Here is a 17,382-nt window from a genome sequence, read left to right on the forward strand (position 1 = left end):
TAAAATATGGGGTCTGTAGAAGTTAAAGAAACTAAGCTCCCTAGTGCAGCTAATTATATTTGGTGAGATGGTGGTAGAATATAGTGTGGAGACTTTTTTCTTTGAGTGTCTTATTTCCAAGCCACTTGGTCAGCAGACCATTTCACCTTTGTTCTAGGGTGTTTCTCCTCAACCTCTTGCACAATTTTGCTGTGGAATATTTTTAGTGTGTTAGTTTCAATTTGGAGTATATCTGAAGTTTCAAATTGGAGTATATCTGATTTTTTTAAAAGTTCATTTATTCTTGACTTGTTCCCTTTTGTTGAAACTTTGGAGTATAGCTTAGTTATATTTTAATCTTTCAACATTCTCAGTGTTAACTTCTTTTAATGTAATGAAGTTATAATCAACAAAATGATAAAGAAATGAGAACACAGAGAATGAATTAAAACAGTAAAAATAATTAAAAAATCAACTTACTGATGTTTAGAGGAAGCATGCTGTTAAAGAATTAAACATAAAACTATGGAGAATAATGGTACTACCCAAAGTCAGTATGTATTAAGTTGGGCCTTTTTCTAGTGCAACAGCAAAAGCTCTCTCAAACCAGCTTAAGTACAAAGGTGATTTATTGGCTCATGTACCTGGCAAGTCCAGGGGTAAATCTGGCTTCAAGTACAACTGGATACAGAAACACCAATAAAGTCATAAGCCTTCTCTCCAGACCTTGGCTCTGCTTCTCTGTGTTGTTCTCATTCTCCCCTACTACATACAGGTGTCTTAGTGGGGCAGGGAGAATGCCACCAGCAATTACTGATTCACGTTCTCATGGCTGATAACTCTAGGATAAGGTGTCTTTCCTACCAGCTGCAGTTAAAAATTCAATGAATTATGCCATTTGCTTTATTTTGGGTCCCTATTACTCTAGCCAAAAGGATGGGATTCTCTCATAGGCTAGCCCTGGCTCATGTGCTGATCCCTTGACCACTAGTGGGGTGTAATATTGGAAATTAGAAGAAGTATGAATGTAGGGGAAACACTGTGGAACAACGACAAAAAAATGCTGACAGTCTCCTTCTAATATGCAGCGATAAACACGTATCTTTCTTGCCATATATAATTCAAAAAAGTGCTTTAATCCAATATAATTCAACTGTCCCACACTCAACAAAAACACACCACTCACTTTCCAGTGGGAGACAACCCCAAGACACACATTGGTTCTACATCCTGCTTGCTGTGCCACATTTGCAGGTGATTTGCATTCCTCCCAGTCAGGCCTGGAAAGCAAGATGGGCAGCCAAGAATAGCCATATCAATGTCTTTGCAACTTAATGCAATGCAAAATCCATATATTCTTTACTAAGCACAAGTAAACTCTATTAGTTTCCCTCTCCAGCTTAAACTGAAATTATCAGAAGGTAAATTGCATAAAAGTATCCAACTTGTAAAAGAAATTACTTTCCAACCCTTAGAGAGACACAAGCTAAAACAAAATTTCGTATTACCTATTGCTCTTAGAAAATTAAATATATTTTCTAGTTCCTTAAAAACAACAACAACAAAAACTTCAGTTAAACAGGAAATTTAAGAGACCCATGTCACATTTTAGGAATTAACAATGACTGTTAATAAAGACTTCCTAAAGTTTACGTTCAGCTATTACAAGGATGATAGTTTTCTGTCTTGAAGGGATTCAGTTGTATAGTACATTGAAATGCCAATTACGTTTGACTACTATTCTATATTGATTTATCCAGACACTATCTGCCCTGTGGGAAACACATAAACTTTCAGCCTTCACACATGGTAACACTGGGAAAATATCAGCAATTAACCCCTTGTTGCCAATGCTGGTTACTTTCTTACAGTAAATGACCCTGCATCGGTCGTCCTGGTTTGTGCACTTACGAAAGAATTATTGTTTGATGGAAGTGTTGCTGAAGGGTGTAACAATGACAAATTGGACCTCCACTTATAATGAGAATCTCCGGGCTGTGTGCAAATAAAGGTCTGAGCAGAATATTTTTTGAATAATTGGGAATTATACATACATGTATAAATTTGGATATGAAAAATGTAGTCACAGATGAAAGAAGCCCTTGATTCATCAGACAAGTTGCCTTAAGAAAAAATACAATCATAACTAAACATTAAATCTGCTGCTTGATATATGTTAAGGCTTTTAAGCAAACCAGGCTTTTAAACTCAAGGCAATCACTTGGTTCTTTGCTCACACTAGTTTGGATGTATTTGTGTGAAAATTAGAGGAGACTCCAAAAAGGCCAACAAACAATTATGAATGATCAGCTCTAGTTTTTGATTCTTTGTGATTCCTCATAAATTATATGAGGCCAAGAAAAGGTTAATTTGACCTAAGTGAGATTAATGTCCACTGCCTTGTAAATTTCCCATTCAGGGCATTGAGTGTCATACTTTCAGCTAAGAATTTTGAAGTTAAATCTTTTTTTTTTTTAAACTTTGGTCTTAAATGAAAATCTTTGTCTTAGATTGTATTAGCTACAATCTCAGATATTTCATGTTTTGTGTAAAATGACTTAGCAACAACAGCAAGTTTTAATGTGTGAGCAACTATTTGCTGGAGAAGTCAATCAACCATGTTGTTCCCATGAACACGTCTCCAGTTCGAAGAGGTACAGTCTGATACATTTATCTGCCTGCTTCTGTTTACCCTGCACTTACATTGACGTGACTGAGTACAGTGTTTTTCAAACTCCAAGTCATGCTGTATTAATGAATAGTGAAATCAAAATACAACCAGCATTTAAGATCTTTTTCTTTATGAACACTTAAAACCATACATAAAGTAGAGAGAATAGTAAAATGAACTCCTATACACCCACCCAGATTTTAAAAATAGCAAGATATTCACACTTGCTTCTTATGTCCTTTTGTTCTAACTTTTATTCCTTGGGGAGGTTTCTTCAAGAAAATTCCACACAGCATGTTAATTTACTTCTACATATGCCAGCATGTATCTCTAAAAATATACAAGTATTTTCTTACATAGCAACAGAGCCCATTATTACACTAAAAAGCAATAATTCTTGTATTGTGCATTATACTCATGTCTAAAAAAGTCTTCTTATAGCTGGTCTGTTTGAATTAGGATCAATCAGCATTTTAAAAAATGAAATAGAAAATAGATAAGTAAATATCTAATGGCATCACATGTAGCAAGGCTCATTACTGTTTTATAAAATTTTTTGGTATGTGTGTATTCGTGTCACTTATAAAACATATTTTCTTACCATTGGTCATAGCCACGGAAGCGTGAACACCACTGGTTTAGAGATCCTCTCCTTTACTCGATAGGCTCTGGGCAGACTTCTGTGTCCAAAAACACTTTCTGCAGTTTAAGAAGGCATGTATATACAGAAAGGAGAGCTCTGTATCTTTACTTTTACTGTTCCCGCTGACTAGAAGTCCTCTCGCCATGATGTCTACTACTTAACATCTTCCCCAGCCTACGAGGGCTGAAATATCGTTCCCACTATGAAACCTTCTTCTGTTCTCCTGCCGGGCTGTCATTTGGCTTGTCTCTTCTTCATTCTACTCATCACACTGCCTAATGTAATGGTTATCTATATACAATATGTGTTTTATCCTCTCCTATAAATTAAGCTCATCAAATGTAGTATGAATAATTTCTTTGCCCTGAGATGTAACTTGCCCCGTGCTTTGCTTACACTAAGCATTTAACAACTGGAAAACTAAGTTAGGAATTTGGGACACTGGCTACAGATTACTAGGCAGTAAAGATGTTGGGGTCAAAAACTGGACCCCAGGGAGAGACTGGAGAAGAACCCAAATTCATGAGGTTTAGACTTGATTATGAAAAGCAACAACAACATTGATGGTAGTAACATTATTTTTCACCGTTTCCTATGTGCCTGTAAGTACGTCACTAATATTCCCAAATAATCCTGGGAGGAAAGGGTAGATATCACTAGTTTTACACATTAAAAAAAAAAAAGTAGTTAAGTACTTCTGCAAAGTCTGGCTTCTAAACTGTTAAAACTCTGTTCAGAGGCTATTCTATTTACTGGGATGGGGACCCCTAATTTTCTAACCAACAGTTGAACGCATTTCATAGTTAAGAATAACTGCGGGAGAAACCAAGGATGTTCAACCTGGGCTTCTCTTCCACTTTGTCACATCTTCTGGAGACTAAAGAAATTTGAGAACAACTTGGTTAAGTCTGAACTGAAAAACAGGCAAAACCACTCTTTCTCTCTTACACACACACAGCACATACCTTGCATGTGTTAACAGCTATTCATCCTTCAGACCTCAACTTAAAGATCCCTTCCCTGGAAACTTTTCTGATTCCCAGGTGAGGCATACTTGCTCAAGGAAACATGTCTCTTTCCTTCAGAACCCCTGTTTCAGTGTTTAATTCATTTAGTGTGATTATTTGATTAATATCTGCCTTGTCCCTTAGAATGTAACTTCCATAACAGTAAGGACCATGCCTGCTTTTGCCCATCATATTTTTTTCTACACTTAACTTGCTGCCTGGCAGAACTTAGGGGTTTAATAGTGAATACATTCATGATTGAATAAATGAATGCCTAGACAAATTTCATCAGTATTGCCTCATACTTCAAGAGGAAGCCTGGTACAAGAACAGAGAGAATCTTGGTTGGGGATTAAGGGTTTCAGAGCTAGAAGCAAGTAGAAAAGAATATGCATTCATTTTCACTACTACCTCTACCAGCCTCACTGATTCTGCAACCACATGCCTTCTCTTTCCTTCTGTGACATTGGTTTGACTGTCTGGATTCTTACCTAAAGTCAATCCCTTCACTTTTGTACTGGATCCCATCCCGTCTTGCATATTCAATGTACTCTTTCTCCGTCTTATTCTGCATTATCAATTTTTCACCGCTTACTGCAGCACTGTCTAGAATTTTCTATGATGATGAAAATGTTCTCTGTGCTGTCCAATATGGTAGCTACTAGCTATATGTGGTTGAATGTGGTTAATTACTAAGGAACTGAATTTTAAAATTTATTTAAATTTAAATCTCTACTTCCCCTTCCTTCATGTACTCTTTTTTTTTTTTTGCGGTACGTGGGCCTCTCACTGTTGTGGCTTCTCCCGTTGCGGAGCACACGCTCCGGACGCGCAGGCTCAGCGGCCATGGCTCACGGGCCCAGCCGCTCCGCGGCATGTGGGATCTTCCCGGACTGGGGCACGAACCCGTGTCCCCTGCATCGGCAGGCGAACTCTCAACCACTGCGCCACCAGGGAAGCCCCGGGAAGCCCCTTCATGTACTCTTAAACTTGCTTCACTCAATCATTTAGCTCAACATGTCACCAAAATGGCTCTTCTAAGCATCACCAGGGACCTGAGTTGAGAAATCCTATGGTCAATGTTGAGTGCTCATTTTACCAGAACAGCAGCATTTTACACGGTTGATAATTCCCATGGTTGAAAGATTTCTCTCTGTTATTTGTGGACTCACTACTTGTGGACTCACTACTCTCTCTTGGTTCTCTCCCTACCTCTCTGGCTATTCTTTCTCAGTTTCTTGTGCTGGATTTTCATCTTCGCATCCTCTAAATACTGAAGTGTCATAAATCTCAGTCCTTCGACCTCATCTTTTGTCTATCCATATTTTCCTCCTAGGTGCTTTCATCCATTTCTCATCCATTTCTATGGCTTCAAATAATAGATACAGACTGTAAACTCCGAAGTGTATCTCTAGCTCTGAACTCCAGACTTGTACATCATACAGCCAACCCCCTACTCAAACTTGACATTTGGATGTCTAACAGGCACTTCAAGTTTAATATTCCAGATTACTTTTGATTTCACCCTTTAAATCTGCTTTTCCCTCAGTCTTTCCCTTCTTAATCAGTGCCATCTCTATCTTTCTAATTGCTCAGGTCAAAAATTTTGGAGTCATTTTTGACTTACATCCCATAGCCAATCCATCAGTAAATCCTCTTGGTTCTATTTAAATAGAGTGAGGATCTGACCCTTTTTCATTCTCTCACCTGCCACCCCCCTTGTCCAAGCCACTACCATCTGTACTCTGGATTATTGCAAAAGCCTCCTCACTGGTCTCCCTACTTTTATTTATCCTTATTCCCTTAAAATCACCGTTTCAAACAGCAGCCAGTGTGATCCTTTAAAAATGCAAATGGATTCGTATCACAACATACTAAACTTTCCAGTGGTTTCCCATCTCATTCTGAATAAAAATCAAAGTCCTTACTACAACACTCTGCATGATGAGGCCCCGAACTACCTCTCAGATCCCAACACCCACGGGTCCCCACCACCCCCTTTGCTCTTTCTTCTCAGCCACACCGTCCTCATTGTTCTCCGAGGGGGTTAAGCATACCACCCTCAATTCCTTTCCCCTTACTTATTTTACATCACAGTTCTTATCTGTCTTCCCAAACTAAACTTTGGAACCAATCGAATTAAAATCCAGACTTGGTCTGTTTTGTTCTCTGCTGTATCCGCATCTCAAATAGTGCCTGGCATTATCTGAGAACACTATTTATGTGTTCAATAAATCAGTGTTGAATGAGTGAATAAATAAATTATATCCTAGTGCCTAGTAGTATAACCCAGAGTAAATCATTTAACCTTTTTTTTGATCTCATTTTTCTCATCTCTCAAAGGAGAAATGAGCTGGATAACCTCCAAACATATTTATTCAGTAATTATTTAATGCAACCTACCGTGTGCTTGGCACTGGGTAGGTGCTTCCGCTACAGGAGAAGGTCGCACAGTTCCTGCTTTCAAGGAGCTCCTTGTCGGGCTTCCGGAAAAAACTTCTGAGCTTTCACCTGGGAATGCTTACAATACAGCTAGGTGAAGAGGGCGTTGCAGAATTGTCTGTACTTGAAGCCTGTTTTCGGCTTCCCACATAACTCCGATTGCCCCAACAGATACTGAACGGGCAAAACTTTGCTGAGAAAGCTGCTCTGAATTGTGTTTGAAAATACATACATAACTTGACTATCAATTAGTGTTTTTACAAACTGAGATGGCATATCACAGTACTGATTTAAAAGTTATGTTTATGAGTCGAAACCTTTGGGTAACTTGGGAACTTGTAACCCAAATTTACATATATAATATGCAAAAAATCTTTAAGTTGATTACATGCACAGGGTACCTTTCCAGGTCGTAAGGCTGGGGGCCTCCTATTTTATCCCCAGATTTGGCTCAGGACTTTTTTTTTTTCAGGACTCTTAATTACACTGTTATCTTGCTGGTGCATTTACTGAAGGAATGGGTGGGGTGGGAGTTGGGGAATATAATGCGTTCACCGCCAGCTTTAAAACTATACGACCTTCGTTAGAATCCATCCATTTCATAAAGCAAGGCACTGCTCATGCACTTAAAAGTTGGACCTCCGTATACTTTTACACTGTCCCCTGGCCCCAAGCACACAAATCACATCATATTTAACCTTGGAGGCCCCTAGCACAGAGCAAAGGTCCTTAACGTTCTTCCTGTCCCACACTTCTGACTATAGTACGCGCGGCATCTTGGGCTTGGAGCGGGAACCGCGTAAAGTCGGCTACAACTCCCGCACTCTGCAGAGAAAAGTCCCACACTCCGGGATCTTCACAGTCGGCTCTTCTCGAGAGTTCCCGGATGTTCTCGCTAGTTGGCCCCCCACAAGCCCTTGCGCGAACCTGGGAGGAGTCGACCTCTTCCGACTCTACCAACTGAAAAGTGAAGGGGTGGAGGGACTGAACATGCTGACGTGAAGGAAAGAGAACGGAAAGACAAGCTCTCTGGAATGATATGTCAAGCCATCTTGTAATACACATATCTCGTGGGGATCATATGTCCTGGGAGAAACAGGTTTTTCCATCTTCCAAGTTATAACAACACGTGCCTCCCCCTACGTCTGGCGCGCCCGGCCTTTGGTCTCTCCCGCGCCGGGCGACCCCGAGGTCACGTGCTCCCCCTGTCTTTCTTGCCCAGCGTGCAGCCTACGGTGGGGACGGCCGAGCCATGGCGGCCTTGCTGAGACCGGCCCGGTGGCTCCTCCGCGCCGGGGCGGCCCCGCACCTCCCGCTCTCCCTGCGCCTTCTAGCGGGAGGCCCGAGCCGGCCGCACGCCGCCTTCTGTCCGCGCGCCGCTGGCGCCGGGCCCGTCGCCAGGTGAGTGCCCGGCTGCTTTCTCAGCCCGCCTGCAGCGCGGCAGTTCCTCGGGGTCGTGGACGTGGGCGAGGGCCGGGTCCCACCTGTGACCTTTCCACACCTTCTTCGCTGCTCCAGGTCCAGGCGTCCCCGGGCCTCGTATCACGTTCCTTACCGGGGGGTACCGGGGGGTTTAGGGTGACAGGGTTGGTCGCCCTCAGAAGGTTACGGCCACGGGCGTGGCTTGCTTCCGTCATGGATCCTGCCATCGCCGCCTCGGACTCGGCCTTCCTGCCCTCGGGTTACAGACATCCTAAGAAGCTGAGAGGGGCTTTGAAGGCTGCTGCCTGGGGTCAGGTGTTACTCTTCTATGATTAACCGGCTCGGGTGTTGTCCCACGTGCAAGCGTTATTGGTGCTTAGTAACCATCTAGGACTTAAGTTTCGAGAGCTTTCTTTTTGGAGGGAGGATAGGTTGGGAATTTTGGGTGAGCTAGGAGTAGTTTAGAGGTGGAAGTTTAATTATCATTAGTTTGGGCTTTTGCCTCCGTTTTCTTCAGTGGAGTTTACCTCTCAGTATTTACGAAGGTGTGTAGCTGGTTGGGAGTCGGGACAGTAGGCTCTGTAAGTGTCAGTGAATGGATAAGTGGACACATTCTAGGCACTCTGGGAACTGGGGGTGCAAAGGCAAATTAAGTTCTTAGTGGGTGTCAAATGTGTGAATAAATGCTCTTATGGATTGAGGTTTATCAGGAGGTAAGTTTGGTATAGACTTTGCCAAGGAGAGGATAAGGAAGCTTGATGAAGGTGTTAATTTGAGTAGTATTCTGATCGCCTGAGAAGGGTAGATGGGCACTGAGGTTTTAGAATTGAAGAAAAACTGATTTTGAAAGACGAGTGTTTATAAATAGAGGTACTTTGGGAGACAGGATAAGGACTAAGAGCTGAGGATCTGGAATAGGCCAGGGCTGGACTGCAGGCTTCTCTCTTTGCATTATGCCACTGGACAAGTTACGTGACGTTGACAGGCCTCAGTTTCTTTAGTTATAATATGGGAGTAGTAATAGTGTTGGTGACATTGCATGAGGTTATCTATATAAAGCTCTTAACATAGGGCCTGGCTCCTAGTAAATGCTGTATTAGTTAGTATAATAGTAGCAGTAATAGCTGTGATTGCGTGGATTTTTTGTGGTCCTGCTTGGAAACCTACTTTATGTGTAGAATTACATGGAGGAAATGTTTTATGACTTCTTAACAACTTAGTTATACATCTTTGGAATGTAGTCTGCTTATGACTTGGAGCCTACCTGAATTTTCTCATTAGGCCTGAACAGTTAACCTTTAGAAGTTGTGCCTCTGCTTTCACAGATCTACACTTCTTGGTTTTCAGAGAGTTTCTTTTGACAAAGTTGTGCCAATTATTTATATTTTTCTAGTCCTTAACATCCCCGTGAGGCCAGGGGAGGGTCGATGTTACAGTTCATCTTCGCCGTTGCATTTGAGGAAAACAGTAGGGGGAACACAATCTAGCAGAAAGGGTGTTGGTCTGCTCATCAGACCTGGGTTCCATTTACTTGCGGCGTAACCTTACCTAACCTTTTTGATCCTCAGTTCCTTGTCTGTGAAGTAGAGGTAACAAGGCCTTTCCCTCTTCTTCTTCTTTATATATATATATATATTTTTTTTTTTTTTGCGGTACGCGGGCCTCTCACTGTTGTGGCCTCTCCCGTTGCGGAGCACAGGCTCCGGACGCGCAGGCTCAGCGGCCATGGCTCACAGGCCCAGCCGCTCCGCGGCATGTGGGATCCTCCCGGACCGGGGCACGAACCCGTGTCCCCTGCATCGGCAGGCGGACTCTCAACCACTGCGCCACCGGGGAAGCCCTATACTTCAATTTTAAAAATTAAAAAAAAAAGAAAATATCAAACTGGATTCATCTTTCCTCCCAAATCCGTTCCTCGTGTGTTCCCTGTTTTAGTGAATGTTGCTATTTCTGTCAGCTTTCTAGAGATTTTTCATTCATATTTCTTTGACACTTCCCTGTTCCCATCCTCCCTCCTATGTATTGATTGCACAAATGATTAAGTTCTGTTAGAGCTACTTCATCTGGAATGATTTCCCTCTTCTTCCAACCCCCACTTTATTCTGTAGTTTCCCTGGTAATTTGATCTTGTCATTTTCCTACTTAAGAATTAGACACTGTGGTGGCTCCCATTTGTTCCAGGATAAGGTGCTTCATGATCTGGAGATGCCTCTGGAGCCTCACTTCTTGTGAGTTCATTCCCATGGTGTCCTCTATGCTAGCCATATCAAACTCTACTTCAGAGTCCTCCACAGCAGGGCTTCTGAAACAGTAATGAGCATAAGAATTCCCTGGGGATCCTCTGAAAATGTGGATTCTGACTTTGTAGGTATAGGTAGGGGACTGCGATTCCGCAGTTTTAACAAGCCCCCAGATGATAAAGGTGCTGCTGGTCTGTGAACCCGCAAGGCTTTGATGGAGCACGTTGCACATTTCTTTACCTTTGACTGTGATGTTCACTGTTGGGATGTGTCTCCTCTTCTCTGTTTAATCTCTGTTGCTGTCTTCTCCCTTTGACCACTCCCTTCTTGTTCTTTCTCTCAGATCCAGAATCACTAAAGCACCCATTAACACTATTGCATGTGTACCCACCAGCACTCCAGACCTGTTTGAAGGTTCCTTGAAGGCAGGGACTTTGTCTTACTCTTTTTGCTTCCCCTGGTGTCTGACTTTGTGGCACATAGTGTCAAATGTTTGTTGAGTAAATCAATGAAAATCTTAGACATTGAGCAAGGAGTATTTGTGGGATGCAAAGGAGTTTGAAGGGGTACTTAACCCATTCATGTAGTGAAGTGGATCTCCACAAATTCACCCTGATCTTGATTTCCAGGAATGTCTGAGAAGGACAGATGAGTAGTATTGAGTGAAATTATTAGAATTTATTTATACTTAGGTGCTTCAGAGGAAAGGTAAGCTTTGAGCTAAATCAGTTTGGAAGCGGATCTGGATTGATGATTATCTTAAAGGTGAAGAGCACATATTGCCCTATGACAGAATGATGCGACTTCTAAAATTGAAAGGAGAGAAAACTTTTCCTTGTTTACCTCTCATTAAAAAAACTTTCTCAGCACATCTTAAAAGTCTGTCTGGGTCCTTTGGAGTTGCGATTCAGCCTCTGCTCCCTGTGGGTTTAAGTTTATCAATTACAGAGGACTGTGATAGGCACGTGTACAACATATTATATATGTGCTATCCATAGAGAGGAATATAATACTGTGGCATTTCAGAGAGAAGAAGGAAAGAAACATTTGTTTTGTGGTAGGGGATCGCTCAAGTTTAAGAGGCCATGTGGTAATGAGTAGTCAGAATGTTCCAGGGGAAGAAAGAGGAGGAAGAAACTTGGGGCCATACTTTTATCCTGTGTGTCTACGTGGGGTGGGATGTAGTGGAAGTTGATACTGCAAAAGCCAATCAATTTCTTTTTTTTAAAAAAATAATTTATTTTTGGCTGCGTTGGGTCTTCATTGCTGCGCGTGGGCTTTCTCTAGTTGCAGCGAGGGCTTCTCATTGTGGTGGCTTCTCTTTGTTGCGGAGCACGGGCTCTAGGCATGCGGGCTTCAGGAGTTGTGGCACACGGGCTTAGTTGCTCCACGGCATGCGGGATCTTCCCGGACCAGGGCTCAACCCCGTGTCCCCTGCATTGGTAGGCAGATTCTTAACCACTACGCCACCAGGGAAGTCCCCAATCAATTTCTTAAAGCTACCAGGGTTGATTAGAAAGTTGGTTGGAAGCCGTTGGAGGCTTTTGAGAGGTACAGTTCTTGACAAAGTTTACAAAGACCCTCGGAGAAATAGGGACTGGGGATAGATAGACCAGTGAGGAACAACATTGATACATACAGCAGATTAGGGTTAATAGGGCCACAACTAGGTGGTGCAGAACTGAAGAAAAGATACTTCCTTTTCTGAAGGAAAGAGAACAGGAGCTTGGCAAGAATGTTAGAATTAGGAAGAATTGATTTGGAGATTAGGATAAATAATAGTACCTTTGGGGTAGATCTTTACCATTGTCAGACTGTGTTTGTATGAATTTATCACACACACATTTCATCTTCTGTGGGTTGATATTCCAAATTAGGAAACTGAGGTTTAGAAGAGTGAAGTTAATTTATCCAGGATCTCCAGTTGGGATTCAACTGCAGATGCTGCGATTCTCAGTTCCCAAGTGCTTTGAATATGTTGTGTTTTAGGTGCTGAAGGGATTACTTATGGACATAAAAACATTTTTTTAAAAAGGCAATACATAATACAGTATAAATTGAGGAATTAGAGACTATCACAAGTAAGTAAGCACATGATAAGATCTCAGAATGTAAACTCTGGAGGGCATCTCTAGAATAACCTAGTCTATCCCACTCTTGCTTTATATTGATAGATTCTACAGAGTATCTTGCTCCACATTACATCAAAGGTCCCAGCCTGGTTAACTGACTCTTTTACTTCCTGTCATAGCTGAGACAAAGGAGACATCCCTTTGGACTGGAGGAGCCTGAGATGGAGGGGACGTCTGGATAGGTGGAAAGGAATGGCATTGTTTCAAGCCAGAAGACCCTTACCAAGTGTAGGAGGGTTGCAAGTGACTTTTTTACTCTGAAGTTCTGTGACTTACCGTAAAGCATAAAGCAGTGTTTGGGGGACAGCCTAGCTGGGCAAGAGTTTTTGGAGAATTGAGATCTTGCAAAATTCAGGGAGAATTTTTCAGGGAGAAAATAGTTCAGGGAGAAAGTTCATTGTGACAGCTTTACAAAAGATTTTTTAAAAGATGAAACAGCAGATATTTATTGAGTACCTTCTATAATAAGAGCTATTTATTGAGCACTCTTGTTAGGAATCTTATATTTATTTTTTATGTGATCTTTACAAGTTAGGTATTTTTTCTCACGCGAGGGAACTAATTCTTAAACCAAATACCTTTCCCAGAGTCACGTACCTGTTAAACAGCATAGCTTGGATTTAAGTAGGCCTTTTAAAATAAGTCTTGTACTTTCTGCTAATACATTTTAAAAAGAAGAAATAACGTAGTTAATATTTATTATGCTTACTTTGCTGAGTCCTTTAAGTATACTTTTCTCAGTGTTGCCCAGACCTTGGGCATTTGTGTACTGCCTTCACATTTTTGGCCAAATCTAGTACTACCTAAGCTATTATTTATGTTTAGCATTTTTCTTTTCATTGGGTTTAGGTTTAAACTGACTTTTTTTTTTTTTTTTTTTGCATTACGTGGGCTTCTCACTGCTGTGGCCTCTCCCGTTGCGGAGCACAGGCTCTGGACGCGCAGGCCCAGTAGCCATGGCTCACGGGCCTAGCCGCTCCGCGGCATGTGGGATCCTCCCAGACCGGGGCACGAACCCGCGTCCCCTGCATCGGCAGGCGGACTCTCAACCACTGCGCCACCAGGGAAGCCCTAAACTGACTTTTTTAACTTAATTTTGTTTTAAGCAAGAATGCTAGGAAGATAAAGAGCTAGATGCAATAGTTATTTTAAACTATTTATTGAAGTAAATAAAACTACAGAAATAGAAAGTCTTTGTCTACATGCTATCTAAAATCATTTTCCTGGCAGAAGTGCAATATTTTGGGAAACACTGCATTATCTCAGTCTTTGTGATATTCCTGTGAGGTGAGTACTATTATCTCTGAGATTTTACAGGCTTAGAGAGAGTTGTGGTAACTTGGCCAAAGTTACATATCTTAGAAATGGCAGAGCGTGAAATCAGGACAGTCTGGTTTTTTGTTTTTTGTTTTTTCCTTCCAATGAGAATGTCTTGAATGGCCTAAATTTTGCATAATGGCTAACCGTTTATCCTTTTTTTTCATATAATTAGAGACTTTTGGCTTATAATTAGTGATAGTTCCCAGGAAACATGGCAACAGATATAAAAAGAATATGTTAGACATTTCTTATTGGAATCTAGGTTTCTATTGAGTCTGGTGTTAGCAAATTTGGAATTCTAGACTTTTCAGTACAAGCTCTTCTGTTCTTAAGCTTCTTTCTTTTCTCCTTATAATATAGAGTTTACAGTTAGTGGCCATGTTGGAAATTCTTAATTTTTTTAAACACATAAAATATTCCTGTTAAATTTGACTCTAAACAAGAATTTTAAGGACCAAAATTAGGAGTAATTGCCAAAATTTCCCCTCCTTATCCCAATAACCATTTTACATTTTTACATTCAAGCCCACATTCTGAAAGCTGGTGTGTTTCCTCTATGCCATGGAGCCTTCTGTTTTTGTCTCTAAGATTGTGCTTATCAAGTGTTATGAAAATGGTACATAATACGTTAAGATGTATACAGAGGATTAATTAAGTCTCTGTAGGGCTGTTTTACATGAATTTTTCTCTATTACATGGAAGTGAGAATTAACAAATTGTACTGGCAAGACTTGTTGCCTGGAATTTGCAGTTAAATCAGGTGGGAGCCTTGGTGATTCTCATCTCCGTGCCCACCCTCCTCTAAGCTTCAGTCTCTCGGACTGCTGCAACAGCATCCTAAATAGTATCTCTATTAAATTCTTGCTGCTGTCTAATTTATGGTCCACCCTGCAGCTAGACTGATCTTTTCTAAACAGAAATAGATCATACCACAACCCCTGCTTACAAAACCTTCAGTAGGGTTCTATACAGTTTTGTACTTGGAATGAAATCTGTATCTAGAATAAAATCCAGACTCCTTACCTTCACAATCCTCCAGGATCTAGCCCAGCCTTCCTCTTCAATCTCATCCCATCTGTTGCTAACGCACTTGGTCTGCTGACTGTTCTACGTGGCCTAGAATACTCATCCTCTGATATCTGTATGGCTGCTGCTTTTCATCCTTAGTTAAAAATTTTGAGTGTCATCATCTTTATACATTTAATCCAAAGTAGAACCCTACTGTTGTTTCATTGGAGTTACAGAACTTAACACAACTTGTGGGTTTTGTTGTTTTGTTTTTTAAGTTTAACTAATTGACTTATCAGGTTTACTTACTAGATAAGTAGAAAGGCTGATACTAGCACAGTGCTTTATACATAGAAGGTGCTTAATAAATCTTTGAATCAAAAAATGAAAGAATGTAGGTGTTGTGATAAAAGTGAAAAAAACAGTTATAGGATCCTAAAGAGGCAGTGACATGAGACGGTTTTGGGGGAGATTGGTCTGGCAGTTGTATGAAGAAAAGGTGAAGCCTGAGAAACTAATATGAGTTTTGTTGCAAAAATCCATGTGTTCTGGATTGAACAAGGGACTCAGAAATAAGGAGGTATCTGAGGGCTCAGCAGATGCGCTGTGAAGGATGAGAGGGATTGAGCAATTATCCTAAGATTTTGAGCTTGAGGGAACAATGTAAAGATGGTGTAGTCAGTAGCAGTGAAGAAATTTGAAAGGAATACCAACCACTTTTAGGAGGAGTCATTGATTTTTGAATTTTTAACATGTTAAAACTTAATTGGAATCAGTATATACATAAAATGTATAAAATAATTATATACTGCAGCCAAGTTAGGTTTATTCCAGGTGTGCAAGCCTGGTTCAGCATTTGAATAGTCAATTGATGTAATCAACCATATCAACAGACTAAAGAAAACTCAAGTAGAATAGTTAAAATAAGGGATTGGTGAGAACATAAGAGAAATTTGGTTACCTATTGCCTACAGAATAGTTCAGCAAAAAAATATGCTGCTGTGAGAGCAGCATTGTGAAAATCAGTCTTGTATTTTATAAGCATGTCATAAAATCCAAATCCCGTAGTTATCAGCCATTGTAGACTTTCCCTTATCTCGTCTCACATTCCCTGCCTAGGTTTAATTTTTACCACTTTCCAGTGTGAACTGCCTGTTGCAGCCAGATTAGTTTCCTTGATGCCCTTACGCCATGTTGAGCTCATTTCAGAATGAAATTACCCACGTACAAGTACAGGTCCTGTCATTTAACTAGCTTTACTGTGACTTTGGGCAAGTTACTTCACTTTTCTTATCTGTAAAGTCAAGATTATAGTCGTAATTTTCTATTACCTTGCATGTCTTAAATGCATAATAAACATTAGCTACTGACTATACCTATTCTATCGCTGTGTCTTTAAACTCTGATAGCTCTAAAGTGATGCCAAATTGGCTCATAATAGCAGTGAAAAAGGAAGAAGAGAATAGGGAAGGGAGAGTTTTAAAAATGTATGTGATTAGTTTGGTGTATATTCAAAGTTTAAAAGAAATGAATAACAGTTCAATAAAAAGTTTACTTGAAAGAAATAAAGACTGAGACTATCCAAAACATACAAAGAACTCTTAAAACTCAACAATGAGAAAACTTAATGACCTAGTTGAGAAATGAGCAGATCTGAACAGTTCACCAAAGAAATACTGAAGGCAAATAAGCATATGAAAAGATGCTCATATCATATGTCATTAGGGAATTGCAAATTAAAACAATTAGATACCACTACATACAGGTTAGAATGGCTAAAACACCCATGGCATCTGTGGTGAGGATGTGGAGCATAGGAACTCTCATTTATTGCTAGTGGGGATGCAAAATGGTACAGTCATTTTGGAAGATAGTTTGACAGTTTCTTACAAAGATAAATAAATATAAGCTTACCATATGATCCAGCAGTCACACTCCTAGATATTTACCCAAATGAGTTGAAGATTTCTGTCCACACAAAAACCTGCACACAAATGTTTACAGTAGCTTTATTCATAATTGCCCAAAATTGGAAGCAACTAGTATGTCCTTCAGTAGGTGAACTGATAAGCAAATTGTGGTACATCCATACAGTGGAATGTTATTCAGCACTAAAAAGAAATGAACTATCAAGCCATGAAAAGACACAGGGGAACCTTAAATGTGTATTGCTAGGTGAAAGAAGCCAATCTGAAAAAAATTACATCCTGTATGATCCAACTATATGACATTCTGGAAAAGGCGAAACAAGACAAGTAAAAAGTGGTTGCTAGGGGTTCAGGAGGAGGGGGAAGGGATGAGTAGGTGGAACACAGGGCATTTTGAGGGCAGTGAAATATTCTGTGGTTCTGTAATGCATGTCATGTATTTGTCAAAACCCATAGATATGTACACACACAGCGTGAACCTTTTTGTATACTATAGACCTTAGCTAATAAAAATGTATCAGTATTGGTCATCATTTGTAACGAATGTACCACACTAATGCAGAATGTTAATAGAGGAAATTAGGTGGAGG

General features: G+C 40.6%; 1 protein-coding gene across 2 annotated transcripts in view; it reads left to right on the top strand.

Annotated features, from left to right (window-relative positions):
* Positions 1-7,984: 7,984 nt before the first annotated feature.
* LRPPRC (leucine rich pentatricopeptide repeat containing) overlaps positions 7,985-17,382 on the top strand; it is a gene marked incomplete at its 5' end in the record, with an annotated part of 103,607 nt that continues 94,209 nt past the window's right edge. The window contains one exon of one of the 2 annotated variants that reach the window (XM_079720573.1): positions 7,985-8,143. In XM_079720573.1, the coding sequence (XP_079576699.1) occupies positions 7,995-8,143 (149 nt within the window). The remainder of the gene's footprint in view (positions 8,144-17,382) is intronic. The other variant, XM_079720572.1, reaches the window with a different exon arrangement.

The sequence above is a fragment of the Hyperoodon ampullatus genome (genome assembly GCF_949752795.1).
Source record: "Hyperoodon ampullatus genome assembly, chromosome: 15".
Lineage (NCBI taxonomy): Eukaryota > Metazoa > Chordata > Mammalia > Artiodactyla > Ziphiidae > Hyperoodon > Hyperoodon ampullatus.